Source organism: Carassius gibelio, chromosome A15 (assembly GCF_023724105.1).
Source record: "Carassius gibelio isolate Cgi1373 ecotype wild population from Czech Republic chromosome A15, carGib1.2-hapl.c, whole genome shotgun sequence".
NCBI lineage: Eukaryota > Metazoa > Chordata > Actinopteri > Cypriniformes > Cyprinidae > Carassius > Carassius gibelio.
In genome coordinates, this window is record NC_068385.1 from 1,910,563 (window position 1) to 1,934,322 (window position 23,760).

At 35.7% G+C, this 23,760-nt stretch overlaps 1 protein-coding gene across 4 annotated transcripts; it reads right to left on the reverse strand.

Annotated features, from left to right (window-relative positions):
• Positions 1–1,557: 1,557 nt before the first annotated feature.
• On the reverse strand, positions 1,558–22,763 carry LOC128028925 (CUE domain-containing protein 1). 4 transcript variants are annotated; one of them, XM_052616275.1, is made up of 12 exons: positions 22,525–22,763; positions 21,953–22,049; positions 10,964–11,587; positions 9,421–9,548; positions 8,877–9,003; positions 6,844–7,069; positions 6,453–6,521; positions 5,796–5,885; positions 5,604–5,699; positions 5,092–5,148; positions 4,159–4,228; positions 1,558–3,683 (listed from the first exon to the last, which is right to left on the reverse strand). In XM_052616275.1, coding segments are annotated over exons 3-12 (1,161 nt in total). In that variant the 5' UTR covers positions 11,261–11,587; positions 21,953–22,049; positions 22,525–22,763; the 3' UTR covers positions 1,558–3,682. The 4 variants fall into 4 exon arrangements, with proteins under 4 accessions (XP_052472235.1, XP_052472232.1, XP_052472233.1 ...); XM_052616272.1 differs by lacking the exon at positions 1,558–3,683 and having other exon boundaries at positions 4,155–4,228; XM_052616273.1 differs by lacking the exons at positions 1,558–3,683; positions 21,953–22,049 and having other exon boundaries at positions 4,155–4,228.
• Between the last annotated feature and the right edge of the window lie 997 nt (positions 22,764–23,760).

The window sequence follows — 23,760 nt, forward strand, 5'->3', positions numbered from 1 at the left end:
TTTTTAAATGGATAAAACTATTATACTGCACTGAGCAACCAAGAAGGTCATCAGTAAGAAAAATTAGTAAGAGACAGTTGATTTTTTTTTTTTAATACTGAAATAGGATAAAATAGACATAGATTAGTCTCTTTGGCATTTCACAGCTTTAGAAGAGTGAGTCAAGTCCAGGCCTTATTACTGTGATTGCTAGAAGCCATATGACAACCTGATACATTTTCAAATAAAAAGTGGTCTGATAGGACTATAATGTAGGCATATGACCTTAGGGAAAAGACATGAACTCACATTTGTCCTTAAAGTCAAAAAAGTTGCATGCTTTTTTCATCATCAGGAAAACTTGTTGCTACCAAAGACAAAATAGATGGAGCCAAAAGCAGGTGGTTCATGTAAAACCTGCTTCAAAAAAGACCCAAAAGCACACAGCAAATCTTTTGGAATGGTTCAGAAGAATGATTGGTTTTCTGTTCAGTTACCGGGGGGTGACACATAATATACAGACTATATTCACAAATAGCACAGCCTCAAGTACATTATTTTTTTTCATTATACAATGCTTAGTACGTTAAAATATTTTTTCTTCTGCTAATGGATGTTATGGTTTAATTTATATCAACGAGAACGTACATGTGCCAAAACATTCTGCTTGCACAGTTCAGATAAGAACTGATAATGTATGATGAATGCGATCTTACAGTTCTGTCTGCCTGTTCTCCTTGTTCTTTATCTGTGGTTTCAGCTATTTCATTTTTTTTCCCTCTACTAAAGTGTTAGATTGAAAAAGAGTTCTGGAATTATGTTTCTGGGTCAAGAGAAATTCATGTTTATTTATTAAAAGATCATTTTTAGTTGAGAAAAACTCTTCAAGGTCAACTTAGGGTATCATAAAGATAAGTGTGTTAGATATAGGAGAGGTTGTTTTTTTTGCCACAGTGCCTCGGTGAAATGTTTTTATTTTGTCTTTGTCATGTGATGTGACGTTGAATGGGGCTCTGTGCCCAGTTTGCTAGTAATTCCAGGAATATCAGTTCACAGATAGTTGATCAAGGGAAGGTCAATCAACTGTGTAATGAACCAAAAATGGTAAATCATTAAATAGATAAACGTAAATTTATCCATGTAAAAAAAAAAAAAAAAAAAAAAAAAAAAAAAAAATACGTCAATGAGGGAAAAACACACCCATTATAAAGACATTTGCTGCCATCTACTGGTTGCATTTCTATAGAACAGTGATTTTTAATGCCAATAAACCACAAATTTGATCCCCATTATGATGATACAATTTATAAACACACACACACACACACACGTGTATGAATACTCATTTGATTGAAAAAAATTATATTTTGAAATATTATTATAGTTCAAAATAACTTTGAATATATTTTAAAATAGTTTATTGCGGTGATGGCAAAGCCGAATTTTCAGCAGCAAAGACCCTTTAGAAAAAATTCTAATAAGCAGCTATGGTGCTTAGATATTATCAATTATATGGCTATTTATAACGAATTTAATTACTAATTATAACTAATCAGAGGATGAGATAGTTAGACAGAGTACAACAATTGTATTATTTATTCCCATAGCTAATAAACATCTGCATTGTAAGAAAAGAACTGGAAATAGTAATGTGATGTGGAACAATCACATCGATTTTGGACAAGTAGACAAATAGTCAGTTTAATTGGTTTGAGAATCATTCTTCAGAAGAAAGTAAGGGGACAGAAATAATGGCTAAATATTTCATACATATAAAAAAAATTGCCAATTTGCATGTACAGTTGCTTTCTTCTAATACAGTATAGATAGTACATTCCACTAATTGTTAAGAGCCACTCAAACTCATGTGGCTCACACATAACACTATTTGAACCTGACAGTGATTTCAATCCTATCAGTCCCATACAAACACCAAAGATGGAAATGGGTATCTTGAAGAGTTTTCAGGTAAACACACAAGGACATGTTATCAAGAAAAGGAACTTGACTACATACTGAAGGAGATCAGCCACACAGTCCTTGAATTCTGTCATACCAACCTCATGACAGGTAAACAGATGGTGCTACCTTGCCTATTAAAGAAGCTTCTGCGTTGTGCTTTTAGCAGAAATTGAAATGTAAGCAAGTTCCCTGAGAGGATAAAATATGTTAACAAGCAGGATGGAAGGGAAATTCTCACACAGTCGTGCCCGTGAATCACAGACGACAACGGTACAAGCTGGAAACATGGGCCCTGTGCTGTATGCATTATTTCTCTCAACAAGGTTTTGCTCTTACAAAACATTTGTTCTTTCAATTCATATCATTTTCAAAACAGATTACAGACTTGTTTTTTTTGTGCTCGAAGTGTATCAGTAACATGGAGGAATAAAAAAAACAGACAGATTTAACTGTTGTACAATTTGATGTACATAAAATTAAAAACAAACAAACAAACAAACATCAATGTCACACAGTGTCCCTCCAAAGGGCTACTTCACAATCGATACTGGGATGCACAACTCTAAAAGAAACATAATGGCACATTCTTATTGGTGGATCACAATTAGACCTCTGACCTTATGACAGTCACCTGACCTACTTGGAAGCACAGCGTTAGGGTAAATCATTCAGTGTGATTTGCAAAAAAAGCAAAGCACACAGCAGCGTTTTGGTTGGTTCAGAATGATTCAAACTGTTCTATTTCCATTCTGTTCGTTGCAAAGATAAAAAAACAAAAACAAACATGTCTACATGACAGCTATTCTGACTCAATCAATCTAATCAAATTTTCACCAAGAAAAAAAGAAGTATTTAAATATTTCATAAAACTGATATGGCAGTGCAAACATGAGAAGCAGGCAAACTCAATTTGCCTTTCTTTTTTTGTGTAAAACTGACTGAAATCAAATTTTGGCATGTAGGATATACTACATAGAAAGTGTGCATTGGGCTTACTCTTAAAGGAGGGCATTTCATCTGAATGAACTATTGGTTTTAATTTAACTGCATGAAAAAGCAGAATGGAACTGGACTATTCAGCACCTGAAAAATCACACCAGACTAAATGGACACCTGAATAATGATTTCCTAATAACAACGATAAAGAAAGGTTTATGATCTAGTAATGAATATGACAATCTAGGTACCGTACTTTGGCATCTAATGTGCAGATTAGACTCTGAAAGTCCATTAAAAATAAGAAATGAGATATAGTAATGTGCTGAAATGACTGACCATTAATTGTGGACCGTAATAAACAAATAATTTGCCTCTTTTCAAATGGTGTCAAATTAAATCAAACATATGTGATGAAATACCATTCCTCAGGTAAATTATATATATTTTTAAACAAACATAAAGAAAATGTATTTTCAAATGATTAGGGATGAAAAGAAAAAATACATAGCTGGAATCAGTACTATAAAACTGTTGAGTGTTACATATGAAACCAAATATTAACAGACTGTTGCGAGAAAATAATGATAATAGTAATCAGATGTAGATATTTATAATATTTATAATCTTAGGCTCGCAAAAGGCTGCTACAAAATGATCATACAGTCCTGCCTCGACTGGTCTGGGGTGGGCTGTTCCTCTGGAGTCTGAGCTAAACACCAGAGCCACTGAGATACCGAGCTATCAGCCATGGGTCATTCGGAGGTCACCATGGAAACCCTAATTTCCCAAGAGCACAGAGGGATCTGGAATGAAATTAGCAAGAGGTTTGTTACTACTAGATAAATCAATGTCAGTTATAGGACTATGGACCCTTTTCACAGAATGTGATGACACCACAGTTTATCTAGGTTTTAATAATAATAAAAAAACTATAATTAAAATGCACTATAAACTGGTTACTACGGCTGCATGAGTGTTTCTAATGAACAGCTGAGTGAGAGATCCTTCTCTTTTCTGACAAATGTAATCTTTCTGTTACTTCCTTATAGTCACTGAAACGCTAATGTGGATTTTGCTTTGCTGTTGGAACAAATGAAAATGTACAATGAAATTTTTTCTAGTGTTTGTTCACCAATATACAAGTTTATGCAACTATGACGACTTGTGCTTCTGAGCTCCCCAGAAATGTGAAAAGGGTCCATTATACTAGTGGATTGATTTAGAACGAACATGAATGAGATCAATCAGTATTACTAGTAAAAAACCCATGAGACTCACCATGATAGTGGTTCCTTATGTGGCTCCTCCTCTTCCTGTGCAGTCAATCGTCTAAGATGATGTTCTTCATCTAGAAAGACACACCGACACCCAAAATTAAGCAGGTTTTTACTCCATAGAAGTGCTGCACAATAAACTGAATTCACAATATGGCCTTATTCAAAAATAAAAGTCTGCTAAATAAATATTATAATAATAATTGTACACACTTATCTGCCACTTTATTAGGTACACCTGTTTAGTTACTTGGTAACACAAATTGCTAATCAGCCAATCACATGGCAGCAACACAATGCATTTAGGCATCTAGATGTGGTGGAGACGACTTTCTGAAGTTCAAACCGAGCATCAGAATGGGGAAGAAAGGGGACATAAGTGACTTTAAACGTGGAATGGTTGTTTGTGCCAGGCGGGCTGGTCTGAGTATTTCAAAAACTGTTGATCTTCTGGGATTTTCACACACAAACATCCTCTAGGGTTTACAGAGAATGGTCCGAAAAAGAGAAAATACCTAGTGAGCAATGAGTTCACTTTACTCAAATGGCCTCCAGTCACCAGATCTCAATCCAGTAGAGCAGCTTTGGGTTGTGGAGGAACGGGAAATTAGCATCATGGATGTGCAGCTGATAAATCTGCAACAACTGTGTGATGCTATCATGTCAATATAGACCAAAATCTTTGAGGAATGCTTGCAAAACCTTATAAACAAATATATGCCCCGAAGAATTAAGGTTCTGAAGGCAAAAGGGTCTCCAATAATGGTACTATCAAGGTGTAAAAATCAATTAGACAGCCCACTCTATCTTTGTAGAGTTTATTGCTGACACTGCAGAAAATATTTCAGCAATAAACTCTACCCAAGCATATATAATTTAAAATACCCGGAGATGTAAAGAAAAAATGGCTTGGAACATTGGAGAGAGAGTCTCTTACCACATGGGTTTCCTTCCACATCGTCAAGGAGGTTGGCAGTGGAGTTGGCTGTGCCCAATCTGAGAAAGTGCAGTCAAAGTAAACAGTCGACACTAAATGAACTCAACTGAACTGAACCGAAGTTACTGTGCCAAGAACCATAAATAACATTTGCTGGGAAATTCACAGCCTTCTGAACACAAAATAAGAGTTTAACAGTAAAAAGACAGCATCACAACTTAACGCTATATCTCTAAAATTTTGAGGACTGGGGGTTTTGAAACAAGAAAATGATGCATATACACACAGACACCGTTCAGGTGAATGATATCTACCTGTGGAGTTCTCCATGCTAGCTGATGAATGATTTTTTAGAGTCATATATATTTAACATTCGTTTAGCTTGCCCATCTGTGCCTTAATTTCTATTTCATGTTTGCTCAAGAAATATTCAGATTGCTCACAGTATTTTATTTTGTAAACACGTGCATTATTAAATTCAGCTAACATGGTTCTGGCACATTTTGAAGGATATGAATGATGCCGTAGCAACGTTCTTCTTTTAGACTTCCTCCGCTTTGTCTTCTCTGAGAACCCTCGGGCAATTTCGAACAGCTTTTTCCTGGTTGCTGTAGATGAGATTGCACCAAATCTTAATGTCCTGTAAAATCCCGAATACACAATTATCTTATAGTGAACTGGGGTGTTTTCGTCAAGTCCCTTACATTTCCCCATGTGCTTTAGCTTGTCTCTAAACAGAGCATCATCTGAGACTGCTGTACAGGCCTCTACTGATCTGGAAGCATAGTGGTCACCTGTGATCAAAGGTAAAAAAGAAAAGCATCTTGATGTCTACAGCACAAATGTTGTGAAATGGGTCAACGGTTAATTTAATACATTTTAAACAGGTTGTACACAATTTACTACATGCCTTTTGTAATCTGATTGATATTACAGGGTTTTATTAAGCAATTAAAATGCCCTGAAGCAACTTATGTTTGATTATCCATATGTTAAAATATAAGGATCAAATAAAATAAAATAAGCATTTGTGGAACATTTATGTGTACATCTCTTAATCATCGTGTTTTATTGCAGAGATCTTAAATCCAAACATGTAAATATAATTTTACTACATTATTAGGAGATACAGAATGACAACTGATGTAAGTGTCTGCTATACTGTTATAAAGATCTCATTAATTTACATTACAAACTAAAAGGATTTCATCAGACTTTTATTTTAAAACTTAAGACTTTTCTGATCATTTCATATGTCAGGATTTAGAGTTTAAATTTTGATGACTGGGGGTTTTGAAACAAGAAAATGATGCATATGTACACAGACACACACAGACACCGTTCAGGTGAGTGAAATCTACCTGTGGAGTTCTCCATGCTAGCTGATGAATGACTGGATTTAGATTTTTTTGACTCGTATTTCAGTCGATCTACAACACAGAAAGCAGGTATTATGGAAGGAAAGTCTTTGACATTTGGCATTCAAAGAGGATATGAAATCATCCAGCGAGGACTGTTCAAGTGTAAAAGCACAAAATGTGCATGACAGAGCATAACAAAATCTCGCTGTGAGAAATAGACAGTGTTAATGGCCTTGGAGAGAAACAGTCAACGTTTACAGCCAATTGTGTGAATTAGCATAAGAATGGACTCTTCAGGATTTGTGTAGGTGGAGCTGTGAAAGGAGGGGAAGTGGAGTATGCCAGAAACTGCTCATTGTTCCGTTTAGCATGTGGGCGAGCGTCTTCCTACCTCTTTCCAACGCAATGAGGAACTCTCGGTTCCTTTGCAGCTCCTTCATGAATTCCTCGTTCTGCAGGAAGAGTGCAATACGCTCATCCTCCAAATATTGCTTCAGTTTGCGTTCCTGCTCTGAAGTGCCGCCTGTTCCCACGGCGGCTGCTACAGTGGGGACCTTCTGGGGGACTGAGGAGGAGGAGGAGGAGGAAGAGGGTTTGGAGATGCTACTCTGAGAGCCCTGCAAAATATTGAAGGGAAGAGGGATATGTAAAATTACACTAGCTTTTTAAAGCAAACTTAAAAACAGGATGTTTTAGCACAGCTCCCCACAGTCAGAATTTCGTAAAACATTTCCGAAAATTGTCTACTGCCACGAAGTTAATTTTGGTTAAAAAAAAACAAAACAAAAAAAACCTGGTTCTCCAACTAACAGTTTCGCATCATACACAAAAATTTTGCTTATAGTAGATGAAGGCTATTTTTTAACTCTTCAGATTTAGTTTTGGTTGTTTAAATTATTCAATGAATCAAGAATATTGTCCAACAAAATCTGCATTATTTTTCTGATCATTTTATTACTACTATACAGAATTTTATATGATTTTGATGAATACTATAAAATACTGCATGCTATGGAATAGTAATTTCATATATTTTTTTCCCATTATGGTAATGTAAAAGAGAACTGTTCACACTAATGTTAATGGGATGGAAATATGCTTAAAACAGGCTGTGTTTTATGTCCATTTAATTTTAAGATAAAATATGATCTGTACATGTTGAGAGGAGATTAATTCTAATAAAAACACACACTGTTAAAGTGAGAAACTTAACATGATTAATGTCATGTTGCTAGAAATACATATTTTTCTCCAATCTGTCACCGATGGAGCTTTGGTTCCTTGCTACTGTCGCCTCTGGCTTGCTTAGTTGGGGGCACTTCATTTACAGTGATATCATTGACTTGATTGCAAATGATTGCAATGATATTATTTAAACTGAACTGAGCTGGATGATGATATCACTGAATTCAATGATGAATTGCCTTTAACTGTCATTTTGCATTACTGACAGACTGTTTTCCTAATGAATGTTGTTCAGTTGCTTTGACACAATCTGTTTTGTTTAAAGCACTATATAAATAAAGGTCACTTGACTTGACAGTAGAACGAGGATGCCATTATAGTTCATTTAGCCATTCAGGAAGCATGATATGACAAACGCTTAAAAGCAACTGCACACTGGCCTCCCCACTGCACTTAAGTATAACATTAGCTTGTTTTAATGATCAAACCCCTGGAACTCATGGAGCTATTAATGGTTCTTTAATATCATTGAAAAAAGAGCTAAAGCAAAATCAAGGCCAGAATTCAAGCATGAACTAGTTTGTGACATCAGTCAAGCCCAGAGGCCGTGTGGACTCAAGAGTTTGAGATAGGTAAAGTACAGACCCTTTTTAACCCTTAAACAAGGCAGTGTGATACTCTAGATAAGCCTATGAGACACACCAGTTTTCAAAAGTTTGGAGTCAGTAAGATTTTTTTAACCTTTTTGAAAGAAGTCTCTTATGCTCACTAAGGTTTCATTTACTCAATCAAAATACAATAAGACCAGTAATATTGTTAAATATTATTGCAATTTAATATAACTGCTTTCTATTTTAAAGTATTTAAAATGCAATTTGTTCCTTTGATAAAGTTTTTTAAAATAATTTTACTCCGGTCTTCGTTGTCACATGATTTTGCAGAAATCACTTACTATTATGTTGAAAAAAATATTTTTTGGAAAGTGTGATGTATTTTCTTTTCAGGATCTTTTCAGATAAACAGACTGTTCAAAATAATTTAGTTTAAAATGGAAATATTCTGTAGCACTGTAAATATATTTGTCGTCACTTTTGATAAATGTTATGCATCCTTGCTGAATAAAAGTATTGATTTCTAAATTTCAAAAAATATTACGCCATAACTAAAAAATTAAATAGAAAACAGCATCAAATATCTTACTGAATTTAGCCATTTCTGCAGTACATGATAAATGCTCACTTGTATACTGTCCAACTGTTGGGGCAAGATTCGCAGGAAGTCATCGGGCAGATTGCCAAGTAATGGTGGGTTCCAGTTTTTGTAACCTTGCACTTGTCTCTCTGCAGGAGGAGGTTGGGCCTCAAATCTGAAAGATAACAGAGCCCAGTGTCACTGACACTTGTTTCAATGCCAACTCTCAATACTTACATCAGAGTTCTAATACAATTACAGATTACACAATTCATTTACAGGTGTTTCTAACCTTTTTAATGTTTGTGCATTGTGCTATATAAATGGAATTACATGCACATTGTACATTAAACCACATACAGAAGGATCACCAAGAATTAAAGTTAGGTTAATGAACACCAGGGGGCATCATTTAGATAATGTGACTAAAATGAACAAGGATCTTGAGACCGATGATGACCCCATTACGTTTCATGTAATTATACAAAAGTTTCAGTTTCAGTTGAACTCATTTTAAACTGCTATATAACTTATTTTTTTGTGTTAAGTGGAAAGAAAGATAAGTCGAGATCATCAAAGTGCTTTTTATAACCTGGGTGGAGGAACAGGAGGAGCATCTGGGTATTTCCTGTCATATATATGCATGTCATATGTTGGTGGCGAGTAGACAGGGGGCGGCTCTTCGTCTGAGCTGTCTGGCTCGAGGGTCCGCTCAAGAATCTGGTAAAAGCGCATGAGAAAACAAATGCAAGTAGCAGCAACATGAAACTTTTAATGCAAAAACATACCAAATGATATTTCTATTGCACAGATCCATTCACATATTTAATAGTGGTCAGCTAATAAAACTGTTAATGAAAGAAGGAATGTAAAAAAAACATAGGTTCTTTGGTAAGTCGATAATTAAATCTAGACTAATCTTTGCTTGAAAGCCATCACTTTCATTTAATTTGTTCATAAATAAATTGAATTAAATTAAATTACTGCTATAAGCATTAGCTAGTGAAATTCTGGTATCATGACAACTCTAAATTATGGATCTTCTGTACACCATGTAATGAATACTACTAATATACTATTTTGTCTTTATTTTTTATTGTATCACAGATCAATGTTTGAATATTTAGCACAATGAACACACCCAAGCTGATACTAAAATAAAAATTTCAAATGAAATATGAAATGAAAAAGCCATTTTTTAAATGTAATTGTTTAATCGTGAATAAAATAATACTTTTAACTTTTTTTTTTTTAAATGATTAATGTTTACGGTGATGTTCATACAAACTGCATATGCAGTACAGCACGTGTATATTAAATAAAAATAAAAATGTAATGTCTTTAAAAGCCATTGTTTTAATCATCTGGTTAATATTTTAATTAAAACGACATTAAATTCAATTAAACATTATTAAAATTAAATTAAATGTAGGTTATATATTAGACTGACATCATCAGTATCACCTTTTTTTTTTTTATTTGTGCCTTTGGGGAATGTTTCCTGTGTTTTCATACTAACAGCATATGCAGTAAAGTACATACTGTTTCAGCACATCCCCATGTAAACATAATTTTATAAATGATGCAAGAGAAAAAAATACACCAATGGGGATGTCCTTAAAAGCAGAGATCACGGCAGAACATAAACAAAATGCACTGCAGTTTATGCTTCACTTAGGATCGCATCAAAGTCTAATAGCAGAGCATTTCCACTGGGCCATGAAGTAGACGCTGACAGAGACACAGACAGATAGACTTTAAATGTGTCTCAGATCCACCTCGGGGGGCCCAGTACTGACACACTTTCTTATCAGAGCAGTCAGGAGTAAGAGGATTGTGGGTAAGAAAAGTATTGATTACTAACCCCTGCTTAAAATAAGGCGTGAAAGATTGCAACAAAACAGCTTCAATTTCAGTGTGTTTCTGATGCAAAAACTATTGTATGACTTCAAAAGACTTTTATAATAAACACTAATATAGACCATAAGCTGTTTGGGCTACTTACATATATATAAGTAGTCCATATATATATATGTATGTGTGTGTGTGTGTGTGTGTCAATTTTTGTCTTCCACTGAAGACATGCAATAATACGGGAAATAAGTGTTATACCAGGTACTTTAAAAGACACTGACCTCTGGTGGGATGCTGTCATCTGAATCCGAACTGTCATCCGAGCCTTGTCCGTCAATGCTCATCTGCAGGAGTTGGTCGATGGTGGCATCAACAGCCCCATTATTAGAGCGCAGTACACACTCGATCACCTCATAGTCCATGCCAGGGAACATGGTTTTAAAGTCCTCCATGGCCTGGTTAAACTCCAGCCTTCGAACTTGCCGGTTGGTCCTGGAGTTGTTGAGCTCACCTGTAGCTGAGCCCTCGCCCCCCCGAGACCCTCCATTACTGCTGCTGCGTCTGAAAAGGCTGGTCATCCTACAGGACCTGTTTTCTTACTCGACCAACGGTGCCACACGGGAAATGTTGGCGCCTACTACCACCTGAAGTCTCCCACAATAGAAATCTGTCCTCTTCAACTGGATTCTTTAGTTTCTGGAACTATTCAAGATCACTTTTTCATCATTCCGAACACAATCTAGTCCAGTGGAGTGAGGGAAATCCTTTCTTTCTCTTCTTCTGCTTGTTAAGCTGCATCCAACACGACTGTATGGAGTCACTGACACAAGGGAAGTAGACGGTCTGGTCTTGAGCTCTCTAGCTTTGTGTCCGACTGTGCGATCTCCCCATTAGCTCTGCTCAAACTGAAAACAAAAACAAACAAAAAGACAGGGTTCAAAATCATACAGTTCATTACAAAAACATGCGACTGCCAAACATCAACCGTTTAATGGTTTGAACTTGCGCATCTCATTGGCTCGTTATGAAGACTAACCAGCCTGTATGAAAGAGGAGGAAGCCAAAAGCCAAAGATAGCGAGTGTAGTCAAATTCTAGGGGAGAAAATAAATATAAGGGTGAGAAATCCAGGAGCTGGATGACAGAAAGGGTATCCAAATACTACATATGGAAAGGCATCATTATACTAAAGTCAAGATTAAGGAACAATTTTGTGATAGACCAGTCAGATCAATAGGTAAGATTTGTACTTGCCCTGCCAACGTTTTCAGTGGCCCAACCAAACAGTTTTATTTGCAATAATAGCTGTAAATAATACACCTATAAAGTCAAATTAAGTTCATAAGCTCATGTACACTAGTGGTCAAAAGTTTGAGGTTGGTGAGATTGTTTAATGCTTTTGAAAAAAAAAAAAGTCTCTTATGCTCACCAAGCTGAATTTATTTGATCAAAAACACAGCAAAAAAATTTCAGGATGTGTTGATAAATAGACAGTTCAACGGAATCTCATTTATTTTTACAATTATTTTTTAAATCTTTGCTGAGAGAAAGTTTTCATTTCTTTAAATTAAGTGTATACTGGAATATATACTTGCAATTTCAACAAAACACTTCTATCAATCTATATTAGCCAGCAACGTACTATGACCTTATTTGCTAACCTATATGTCTGACAAATATTTAAAACTGAAAGGTATAAAAATACACATGATCAATAAATGTAGTATTCAATGACAAAGCAGTCTTGGTCCAGTTATCATATATCTGGCCCGAACTCTTCCAGACTGGTCCCAAAGGGCATATTTTATTATATATAACATCAGTTCAGCTCCAGTAACAGCACTAGCTTGGAGGAGCTGCAGCGAGGGGAGATTCGAGAAATTACATCTTGCCAGTAAGAGATAGCTCGGATAGACACACAAGCTCAAGAAAAAGTCATGCTGAGCTCATCCCAAAACACAGTGAGGCCAGGCCGGATTAGCGAGAAGGGTCTGGCTGCAAACTCTCAGACACTTGTGCTTCCGCTAGCGACGTCACTTGCAGACTTTATTTTTTTTTTTATTTGTTCTATTTATTGATAACTTTTTGTTTGAATCTCTTAACATTTTACAACAGTAGCCAGGTGGTGAAGACAAGAAAAAAGAAACTAAATTACAATGTCACTCTCCGCTACCCGTGACGTCACTTGCAATCAACACAAATCGTGCGTGTTGCCAATGGAGACAAGACGCTGTGGTGGTGATTAAAGGATTAAAAGTAAATTAGTAGACCTACTACTATAACGTACAGGGGGTCCTGCAAGAAAAAGACAAGACCGGCGAATCCATGGCCACAGAACAGCAGAATATACTGTTTATATGCTAGAGATGCTCATATTGACCGTTTAACCGTTAACCGAAAGTAAATGTTTTTGACCGATACTATCAGTTAAAATCAGTTAAAGGTTTTTTTTTTTTTTGCTGCATGGTAATATATATATATAGTGAAGAGTGAAAAGTAGGCTACTATGTGGGACCATTTTGACAGAAAGGGCAATGAAGTTACTTGCAAAATATGCTACGCGATATTAAAATAAAGCATCGGAGAGTGTTTTTTCTGCCACGGGCTGTCCAAAGGCTGCGCTCCAGACTAACCCCACATCACATAATGACATGTTACATTTTTTAAATAAAAAATTGTAAAAGAAATTATCGCAGCCGGCAAAATTAATCAAGCTAATTTTTTTTTTAATCGTGTGATTAATTAATTTATTGACTATCGCGACAGGACTACCTCAGTCTTCTCCAAATCTAGTGGTCCAAAGTTTTCCATATATCTGCTTACAGTTATGACACGAAACAGGAATGCTAAAAATGTGCGAGTCTGCAGAGCACGGCTGCAGCGTTGCTGTGATCTTCTGGGATCTCATATGCCTGTCTCCTTAGCTACCCCATTTCCACCCTCCTTTTCTCTCCCCTCTCAGTACAGGGCAGAGAAATCCCTGCTTCACTGAAACAATGCACACAGCCGAGCCCGAGCAGAGCCCACATGGCACTGCCAGGACCCAGCACCGCTCACCAGCCTCTCGTTGGCATGGAGACATTTTGTGATGTAAACAGGATGCTCCGCCGTGCACTGATATGAAAGCGCATAGACGCCTGCAGGGATGCACGGTTTAGTGTTTTAGGAAAAATTATTCTTGTGGACTTGAGTACTCTGTTCTGAGTGAAAAGGTATTGTTTTATCTACCTACTGAACCAAGCTCCTATTTTGCATCTACTTAGTCATTCAGGTTAGACGTTGCGATGCCTTGACAACGCACAACAAGAAAGGTCACCGAAACAAGACAGGCTTTCTATGAGGATGACCTATTTGGCGAGGAGTAATGGCAACTCAGAAAAATAAGCAGAGGAGAACTGTGATTTCTGGAAAATCCTTGGTATAGGAGAAGTTAAAAGGGTTCATTATAGTACTTTCAGGGAACGCTGTGTTGATATTCCTTAAAACATGCGAATTCGAGGTTTGGATAAAATCAGACTTCTAAAATAAACTCTGACTGAACCGCTGAACATATAAAAAAAAAATCTTTATAATTTTTTAAGCTTTCTTTATAAAAGAATAAAAAAGACTGAAAATCTCCTATTGACTTTAACTTTTTAAAGGTTTACCAGCAACACCATTTAAAATGTAACTAAAAGTGAAGATGCCATCATTCGCATATTGAAATCGGATTGTTATTTTGTTTGTTGAATATGCTACCGTTCAAATGTTTGGTGTCAGCAATTTATACTTTTATTCAGTAAGCATGCATGACATTGATCAAAAGTGACAGTTAACACATTGCTAGAAAACATTTGATTCTATATTCACAATCTTCACGAAACAACTGAAAACTAATCGCTTCCATGAACATCTCACTGCCTCATAATAATAGTAAAAAAAAAAAAAAAAAATCTATGCCTTCACTTTTTCTGTTCTCTTATCGTTTCACCATTTTAAACGATGACTGAAACCTTGTATAACGAGAACTTGTTTTTTTTATTGCCATCTTATGATAAGTTGCTTACTGTATTCTTCAACTGTAAGTCGCTTTGGATAAAAGCGTCTGCCAAATTAATAAATGTAAATACATTTTGTTCTTTTGAACTTTCTATTCATCAAAGAGTTCTGAAATGTTCACAAAAGGTTTCTTGAGCACCAAATATGAATACTGCATCACAGGAATAAATGACATTTCAAAATACAAATAAAATAGAAAACTTGAAGAGGAAAAGACTTCTTTCAAAATAATAAAAATACCTTACCAACCCCAAAGGTATTTAACTATACTTTTTGTTTTTACAATATTTAAATAGTATTACTACTACTAATAATAAAAAAAATCCCTCTAAGATGAATTTCATGGTCTATAAAGAACTCAGCCTGTAAATAGTTCCTCCTTAAATGCAATACTATATTTAGTGCAGACTGCTCGTTGTCTGGTGAAGAATTTCAGTATGGAATTCTTTCAATATTATTTTAACTCCCATCAAAGATCCCTGGAGACCGGAAATGGGGAACAGTATGCTCCATAACAAAACCTTTAGAAGTCCCAGAAATTTGTAGCATGTTTAGAGACTATATTCTATAATGTAATATGAATGTCAACACATCCTTAGTGTAAAAAGATTATTTGTTCACAATGAATGCAGCGACATAAACATAATCTGGAGTTTGATGCAGACAGGTACAAAAAGCTGAAGTCAATGAGCTCATTATAACACTTTCCATGCTTGAGACTCTCACTTCCTGTTGTGAAATACCCGTCTGACCCATCACTAACACCCCATATCAAAGAGCACTGAACTGAAGATGATGAGCTGCAGAGCACGTACTGTATATATGTGTGCACTCAGAGTTGGCTCAGACTGCACAAAGTCAAGGCCGTACATTCCACAGAGATATTTTTCACTTGACTATGATCTGTGTCCGAGTGTGTTCCATAATGGGAGCCAGATCTCGATTTTACTCCTCCGGAAAATCAACTCACTCTCTCCACTGCCAATGTAATGACAAAAAAAAATTCTGAGCAGATGTGAACTATTTATGCTAAATGTGCTTCCTAAATCTGTTCTGTTACCTGCCTACTAATTTCGGCTAGTGGGATATTTTACAAACAAGCAAAGGTAGTGGGACTTTGGGCAGTTATTCTAACTAGGTAATATATAACCTAAAAAACACCTAGGAAAGTCCTTTGACCACAAGCCAATGCTTTAACAGCCGTCATATAGCTGAATAGAACAGTGGTTAAACATCTATACAAAAAAAAGAATAATAACTCCAGAAATGTACTTCTTCATTATCTGAAAACTAAGTAGAAAACTATAGCGTTGCTATATATATTATATATATATATATATATATATATATATATTTTTTTTTTTTTTTTTGATGAAAAGAAAAGCATTTCAAATAGAAATATTTTGTAACATTTAAACAATATTTACTGTTACTTTTGATCAATTTATTCCACATATGCTACATTAAAAGCATTATTTTCTTTCAAAACATAAAATAAACTAATATTTCCTCTTTTGGAAGGCCAAACTAAGTATTATCGTTTTCACAATGAAACACAAAGCATCTCTACAACGGTGGCAGCAACAATACTACAGCGAGAATGAAAGTTATGCCTCTTTTCTTTGACTGAATATTTGGGCGGTGTTATGCAAATCTTCCCACATCGTGACGTAGACATGGCGTGGTTTACTCGTAAATTTTATAAAGAATATCTCTTTGGATTTGAGACTTTAGTCTTTGCAACTTCACAGATCTTCTTTATGCACCAAGAGCTTGTAACACTCCAAAGAAAAAAGACAAATTGAAATTGCATCATATGACCCCTTTAACATTAAAGGGAGAGTTCACCCAAAAACTACAATTCTGTCATTATTTACTCACTCTCATGTAGTCCCAAACCTGTATAAATTTATTTTTTGTGCTGAATATCAAAAAGTTGCTGGTCCCCAGAATCTTCCTTATTACATATTTGTTCCTACTATTAAAGTCAGTGGGTCCCAACAACTGTTAGGTTATCCACATTCTTCAAAATAACTTATTTTGTGTTTAGCACAGGAAAGAAATTAATACAGGTTTGGGACAACATGAGAGTGAGTAAATAATGGCAGAATTAAAAATGTAGGTGAACTATCCCTAAAGCAAAGGGAGATTAGCAAAATTAGGCTGGTAGTGAGTGATTATAGGGATTATAACAAGCTTCTTCCTGGGTTTGTGACATCACTATCCCCAATGTTTACTTAAACCCTGCCCCTGGGAACATGCAACTACCCATAATGGTAAGGAGTGATATATTACACACACCTAGCTCTGAGAATACATGAATGTGAGATGTCCACTTTCACATGCATTATTCAGCTCTATTCAGACTTATTGTTTAGACAGAGTTGGATTAAAGTGGGCAGATCTTGATGGGGATAAGAAAGAATTAAACTGATACCCTCTACTTGTAAAAAAAAACAAAAAAACAAAACAAAAAAAAAAAACAGTGCTTGGTCTCAGAATTCATGCTTGATGTAACATGTACAACATGTTCAAACTGTGTTCATCAGAGTTTTACACAGAATTTTTTTTTTGGGAGAAAGTCAGTTAAATGGATTTATACATAGTACAGGCACCCAGATTAATATAAGAGAGGATATATATATATATCTTGTTTACAACAAAAAAATACAAATAAAAATTATTTCTGCATTTCACAAATAAGCATTTACTAATAATATTAAGCATTTTGCCTCATTATATTAATAGTTCTACAGCAAAGCACATAATTTGAGTTGGGATGCAAATAAAGATGAGAAATTTCCATAGTTTCATAATAAAAATGAATAATGTTACTGGTAGCTCAAAATAATCAAATTAGCCAGAAATTTGATAATAGAGCACAAGACAGGGGATTTGTAAAGATTAGTGATTAACTGTCATTCCAATTAAGTGCAAATCTGGAGCTTTCTGCAGATGACGTGTGGGTCAGTAAATAATTAAAGTTAAAAATGGGGATACAGATGGCCAACTTATTAATAATTATGTGAGAATCCAAAAAATAAATAAATAAATAAAATAAATAATAATACAAGAATTTCACATTGGATTTTTTTTTAATATAAAGTAAATAAATGTAGCTAAATGTAGAATTTGCCAAAAATTTCAATGCCACAAGAAATTACCCACATATAAAACAGGCACATTCTAAGGCAATGATAAGTCAAGGAAACAATGAGACATTTTGGGTGTTGACCCACATTAGTGCACGATGGCCCTGTCTCCAGCCCTCCTGATTGTGAGCACTGAACTGGTTGCACACAACTTGTTTTGACAGCTGATAAAGGCCAATTAAAGCCTGCAGGTTGTGTTTTCACAGGCCTTGTCCATGGCGTTATCAAGAAGCTATTTTTTCAGAAACTGCAGTTTGCAGTGAAACCATGGTTTCACTTTGCATTAATAATGGTAAATCTGACAGAACGCCAAATGCTGTAAGGCTGAAGGACTTCAAAGGATAATAAAATGCCTTATTGGCATGCAAACTTTCATGTAATGTTTCCTCAAGTGTGCGCTGTAATCAATATTTAACAGCTCTAATGACATCAAAGTGCCTCAATATAGGAGTGAAAGAGTATGGATTAAAGTCATTCAATACATGCAGAAGAACCCAAAAACATTCAAAGAGACTAAGCTACATTTTAGATGGGAAACTATTTGGCAAAATCAGCACAGGCTAAAAAAAAAAAGATAACAAACAGGCTAGCATATCAGAAAAACACAGAAGTGAGAAAAACACTCTTTCACCAAGAGTGAAGAGAGGAAGGAAAAGAAAAACATGGGTTTGTTGAAAGAAGATCTTTTCCAAGCAGTGTGTGCCATGATCAAAAGAATGCTAAATCTGGACGCTCAAATATCAGGCCGTTATGTTCCTTCGAGGCTATCCGGCTTCAATCTGTCAAACACAGATTAAAGACAACGCTTGCTCTGTTAGATACAAAATCAATCTGGCATAAACAGACAAAAATGAAGTTAACAAATAGACATGAACAATATAATGTCTTGTGATTATATTCTGAATAAAAAATTGGAGCAGTCAGAAGCAAAAAATATGTCTGTTTGGTCTGGAGATGAACAGAACGGACCCTTAGGGGGAGAAACTGGAACGCCTCCACGCGATCTCAACACCTTGGCAGACAGACAAGAGCAAAACTAATTGCAAAACAGACCTTAGACAGAGGCGCAGTCAATTACGCCGTCTGTGTCGTCTTGCTGATTGTGGTTGTATGGGTTTCTGAATGAAGGAAGTGTGAAGTCTACAAAGCATAATAATTCTCGGTTTAAAGGGAGTAGCTCACTGCTAATCTCTAATGGGATGTGCATCTATCTGAATGCATCACTGACTGGATTGACGCCACAGAGCCATTTGTTGGCGAAATCACAGTTTATGATTTAATTCATGGCTATTTCTGCATTCATTCTGGATGCACAATTCGAAAAGGCTTGTATATGAGGAGCTGATATCCACAGTATTTTGGTGGAAAAGCACTGGCATTTGTGACACTAGGTCAGACAAATGAGCTTGAATCAGTCAGGCAGGCACTGAACCAAACAGCGTAAGGGCTCGACAATCCCCCTCCCCTCCTCTTTCTTCCTCCTTTCCTATGACCTGGTTCCTAAGCCATAGTCAATATGAGGAAACAGGAAAGTAAAAAGAAAAAAAAAAAGGAGTGACTTGACTATAACACCCACAGCATGTCCACCGTCCCGCTGCTGGATGGTCTTCAGTGTGTGGCCCCCGTCCCCCGAGTGCATCTGTTGGGACTCAATGCCATGAACCCAATAACAATAGTGATGATCTTAACAGACCTTTTCTGGGCCATCTGCCACAGAAGGTACAAGAGTCTGCCTCTGTCCCCTACTCACCAAAAACAGACAACATTTGCTAGGAACAGCCTCTGAAAGTACAGTTGCACTTTTTAGCTACATTTCCATTATGCACTCAAATACATGAACATATTGCAAATGCTAAGATGTGACAGGTCTAAAAAGTTCAGCCTGTCTAAACAAGTACGATTTTAAAGCAAGAATGCATTCAACTGATTAAAAGTGACATTCTATTTTATGAAAGATTTCAATTGCAAATAAATGTTTTGTTTTGAAATACATGTATCATGGTTTCTACAATAATATTAAGCAGCACAACTGTTTTCAACATTTATCATAATAATAAGTCATGTTTCTTAAGCACCAAATCGAGCATATTAGAATGATTTCTGAAGGATTATGTGACAGTGAAGACTGGAGTAACAATGCTGAAAATTCAGCTTTGGCATCACAGGAATAAATTACATTTGAAAAAAACATTAAATAAGAAAACAGTTTCTTTGAAATTGTAATAATATTAGTGTTTTCCTACACTTTTTAATGCACTTCATTTAATACAAGCGCTTATAACAATAGGCACATAAGATTTGTTCAGACTACACTGGTCACGTTGTATAGTTCCGATTCAATTTTGATTTGTTGTAACGTTATGTTTTTATATAAAACAAAAACAAACAAACAAAACAAAAAAAACTGTGGCGAATAGATTTAAAATGTCCTTCATCGGTTTTACTAAATACACACTAATAGCCTTGAAGCATTAAATCGCTTATTTACTGATATTTGTATGTACAGTTTATCAAAACTAATCTGTTATATAATAGTTGTTTGATTTATGTCTTCTACAATAAGAAAGACGCCTCGGAGTTTGTTGTCCTAGGGTCATATTTCAAAAATACAGAAGCTTACACACATTAGACAGCGATGAGCTATTTTTGGGACTAAACACACTCAGGAATTAATCTCTCTGAATATAAGCAACATCCCAAAGCAATACTGGCTGCACTCGATTCCCAAAATGTCTGACCAAAATCTCTGACTGCAATCTATTCACATGCTAACAAAAGACTAATTAATATACAACGTATGTGGCCATTTAACACATGCATGCAACCTGAGCACTGACATCACTAATAAGGAGGGGTCGATCTACATCCAGCTCATCACCCCTGAAGTCCTGGGGTGGATCAAGAGGCACCTTAAAAGCTTTCAACGGGATAATGCAATAAAAAATGGGAGGTGTAAGTGGATACAATGACTCCATCATCCCCTCCTGCATACTCAAGAAGGGCAAAAACAGGACCAGTGGCAATATGCAAATCAAGACTTGGTTAAGAGGAGAGGAGTGGCACCAGCTGTCTGACAGACAGACCTTCACCACCTCCTTCTTCATATATAACACTGCGAGAACCAGGAATATGGAAGATCTTTGAACTCAGAAATGTACTTCACAAGCCAAACACTTCTGTTTTGTGTCTTAAAATGTGACAGTGGGGTTTCCTCGCAAGGTACATAAACACAAACTATACTTCAGAAAATAACAAGAAAATATATACTAGACTGGTTTACCAAAAATCGAATTCCAACTGTGCAAAAGTAATAAAAACAACAGCAACCACAACAAATAATACCACTTTAACTTCTTGAATGCCTTGTACTACATGAAGATGATCACACACTGGAATGGGCCTCTGGTTCGTCAGAGCTGAAATCTAAGGGGAAAAACTGAAGGCCTCTAACAAAATAGTTATTTTGGTGGGTGGAACAGCATGTCTGCCTCAGCCAAGAAAGCACTTCTGGGATTGTATTAAATGGGCTAAAACTGATTCCTTAGTGGAAAGTTGTAAGGAAGCTGTCAAAAGCGTATTGAGTAAAAAATTTGCAATTAAAATCTGTTGTGTTTACTGAACCACTGTGAGTCTACAGACTGAGGGGTATATAAAGCGTATGCAAATTGAGCCCAGATAACCTGATTTCCGTGAATCGGTTCTTTCAAATAACTCGTTTCAATGAACTGATTCAAAAATTGTCATGTTGCGCCGCATATTATTAATCATTATTATTTAATATTATAAAAATAGCATTACGTATTATAAATAAAGAGGTTTCTGTAAATGCGTATCTCCATATTCCGTTCGTTTTAGACAGGATTCAGCTAACATGAAAATAAATTTAAATGAAATATACCGCGAGTTTGCATTTAACACTGCGAAAATGTATTTACATATCTATAATGAAAGATCTCGTTTGTTTTAATATAAATAAATATATTTAATCTCCGAAGGAGGGGATTCTTGCGAGTTTTGACATTTTGATACAAGTCAGAAATTAACAAGTCCGCAAGAAATGTTGTTCGGTTCAATCACTTACCATGTTGTCCGATTCAAAGTGAGACGGAGTTGAGAACCGCTGGAACCGATTCGTGAGCAAATCGTTCAGACCAGCGAACAGGTTCACCACCGATTCACTGAAAAGATCCAAAATAGCGATTCATTCACAAATCCAACAAAGCTATCGAACGAATCCCAAGAACAAATCCCATTCGCTCGCGTCTATGATCCCTAAAAATGCTGTCTAGGTAGACAGCGAAATAGCTTTTAGACACAACCAACCAGATTAATGGCAGAAGGACAGCGCTTCTCAGATCCAAGATGTGGACTTCACAGTCTTTATTCTCGCACGAGCAAGGCATAATTACCTTTCACATATATAAACTCATACCATTTAGGTGTAAATAGACGGAAGGCCGCAGCAGTTCACGACACACTCCTCAACAACCGCAAGAAAACAACCATACGCTAAACAAAGACGTAAAACAACCATAACAAATTGGCATAGCGATTTTTATCAGAGTATAATATAAGGCTAACTTAATGTGAAATCTGTGGAGTTCAATGTTTCACAAAAAAAAAACAACAACAACAACAACAACGGCTACTTACTCTAGGTGAACAGGAGCAGAATGTCACAGCGCGCGTTCCCAATCCGGGTCTTCCTCTTTTATCTTAAAAATAAACACTATTTACGCATTTTCGTAGGTTTTAAAAAACGTCAGCATTCATCATCTCTATCGACACAGATTCGGTTCCCGGTCGGTAAATTCTTGCCGTATCGCCTGAAATCCCACAGAAAGGGAACTAGCAGTGTTTTGTTGTGTGTTGGGATGAATCAAAGAGGTGGGAAAAATCTGTCACAGCCAGAATCTGTGCGGGAGGGAACAAAGAGCAACACCGACGCCTAGTGGACAGAGACCGGAAGTACACCTGCTGAGTCTAGACATCAAGGCGGATGGGAAATGTTGAGAAAATAAAAATAATCCCGTATTTCTAAAGAAACAAAAAATGCATGATTAAAATAAGAATGAAAAATGTAACATGTAATTAATTTAAAGGGATAATTTACTCACCCTCATGCTGGTCCAAACCTGTATAAAGTTTCCACTTCTGTTGAACAGTCTTCAAAATATCTCCTTTTGTGTTTAGCAGATGAAAGAAACTCATACAGAGTTGGAACAACATGAAGGTGAGTAAATGATGAGAAATTAATCTACAAATTAATTACCTGTACATATTATGAAGGTATGTATTGCCTAAATGTCTATTTGAAAATGAATATGAATATTTTTTACCAGTAAATATCGATTTATTAAAAAATGAAATTACATTAAGCCTTATATTTTTAGTGTTTGTATTGTACTTAGGGGTTTAGTTTTCAAATGCATATAATTTCCAAACAAGTATACTTAAAATGTTATAAACGTTGCACTTGTATTTACAAATACATGATTATCTGCATTATAATTCTTAAAAAAACCTTGCAGACAACGAAGGACAAAGAGCATTTAATTGTAGATTGCCCCCATCACAATCCTTAGTATAATTGTTTAAGATTGATATGTATCAAGAAGAATATCCAATAATAACGGATAAGTATTTAGCTCATAGCATTAGCAGACAAGATATGAAAATTATATTTTGTCATTCTGTATAGTGACATCCACAAATACAGAATGAGATGATGGATTTAAATCTGTATGACATTCTTGTCAGATATACAAAACACATGAAAGCTCATATCCGCATCAGTTATTGCTTTTAATCAGATGTATGCCCTATGTATTCATTTTCATTAAATTTTAATGTTTGGTACTCAAGAAACATGTATTACATTATTATTAT

Bases quoted from the DNA above. Each gene is read 5' to 3' on its own strand.
- LOC128028925 (XM_052616273.1), bottom strand. From the start codon at position 11,260: ATGACCAGCCTTTTCAGACGCAGCAGCAGTAATGGAGGGTCTCGGGGG. The intron at 5,700-5,795 runs GTAAGGGACTTG...TCTCATCTACAG, and splicing joins GCTAAAGCACATGGGGAAAT to CAACCAGGAAAAAGCTGTTC. The intron at 4,229-5,091 runs GTAAGAGACTCT...GTGTCTTTCTAG, and splicing joins TGTGGAAGGAAACCCATGTG to ATGAAGAACATCATCTTAGA.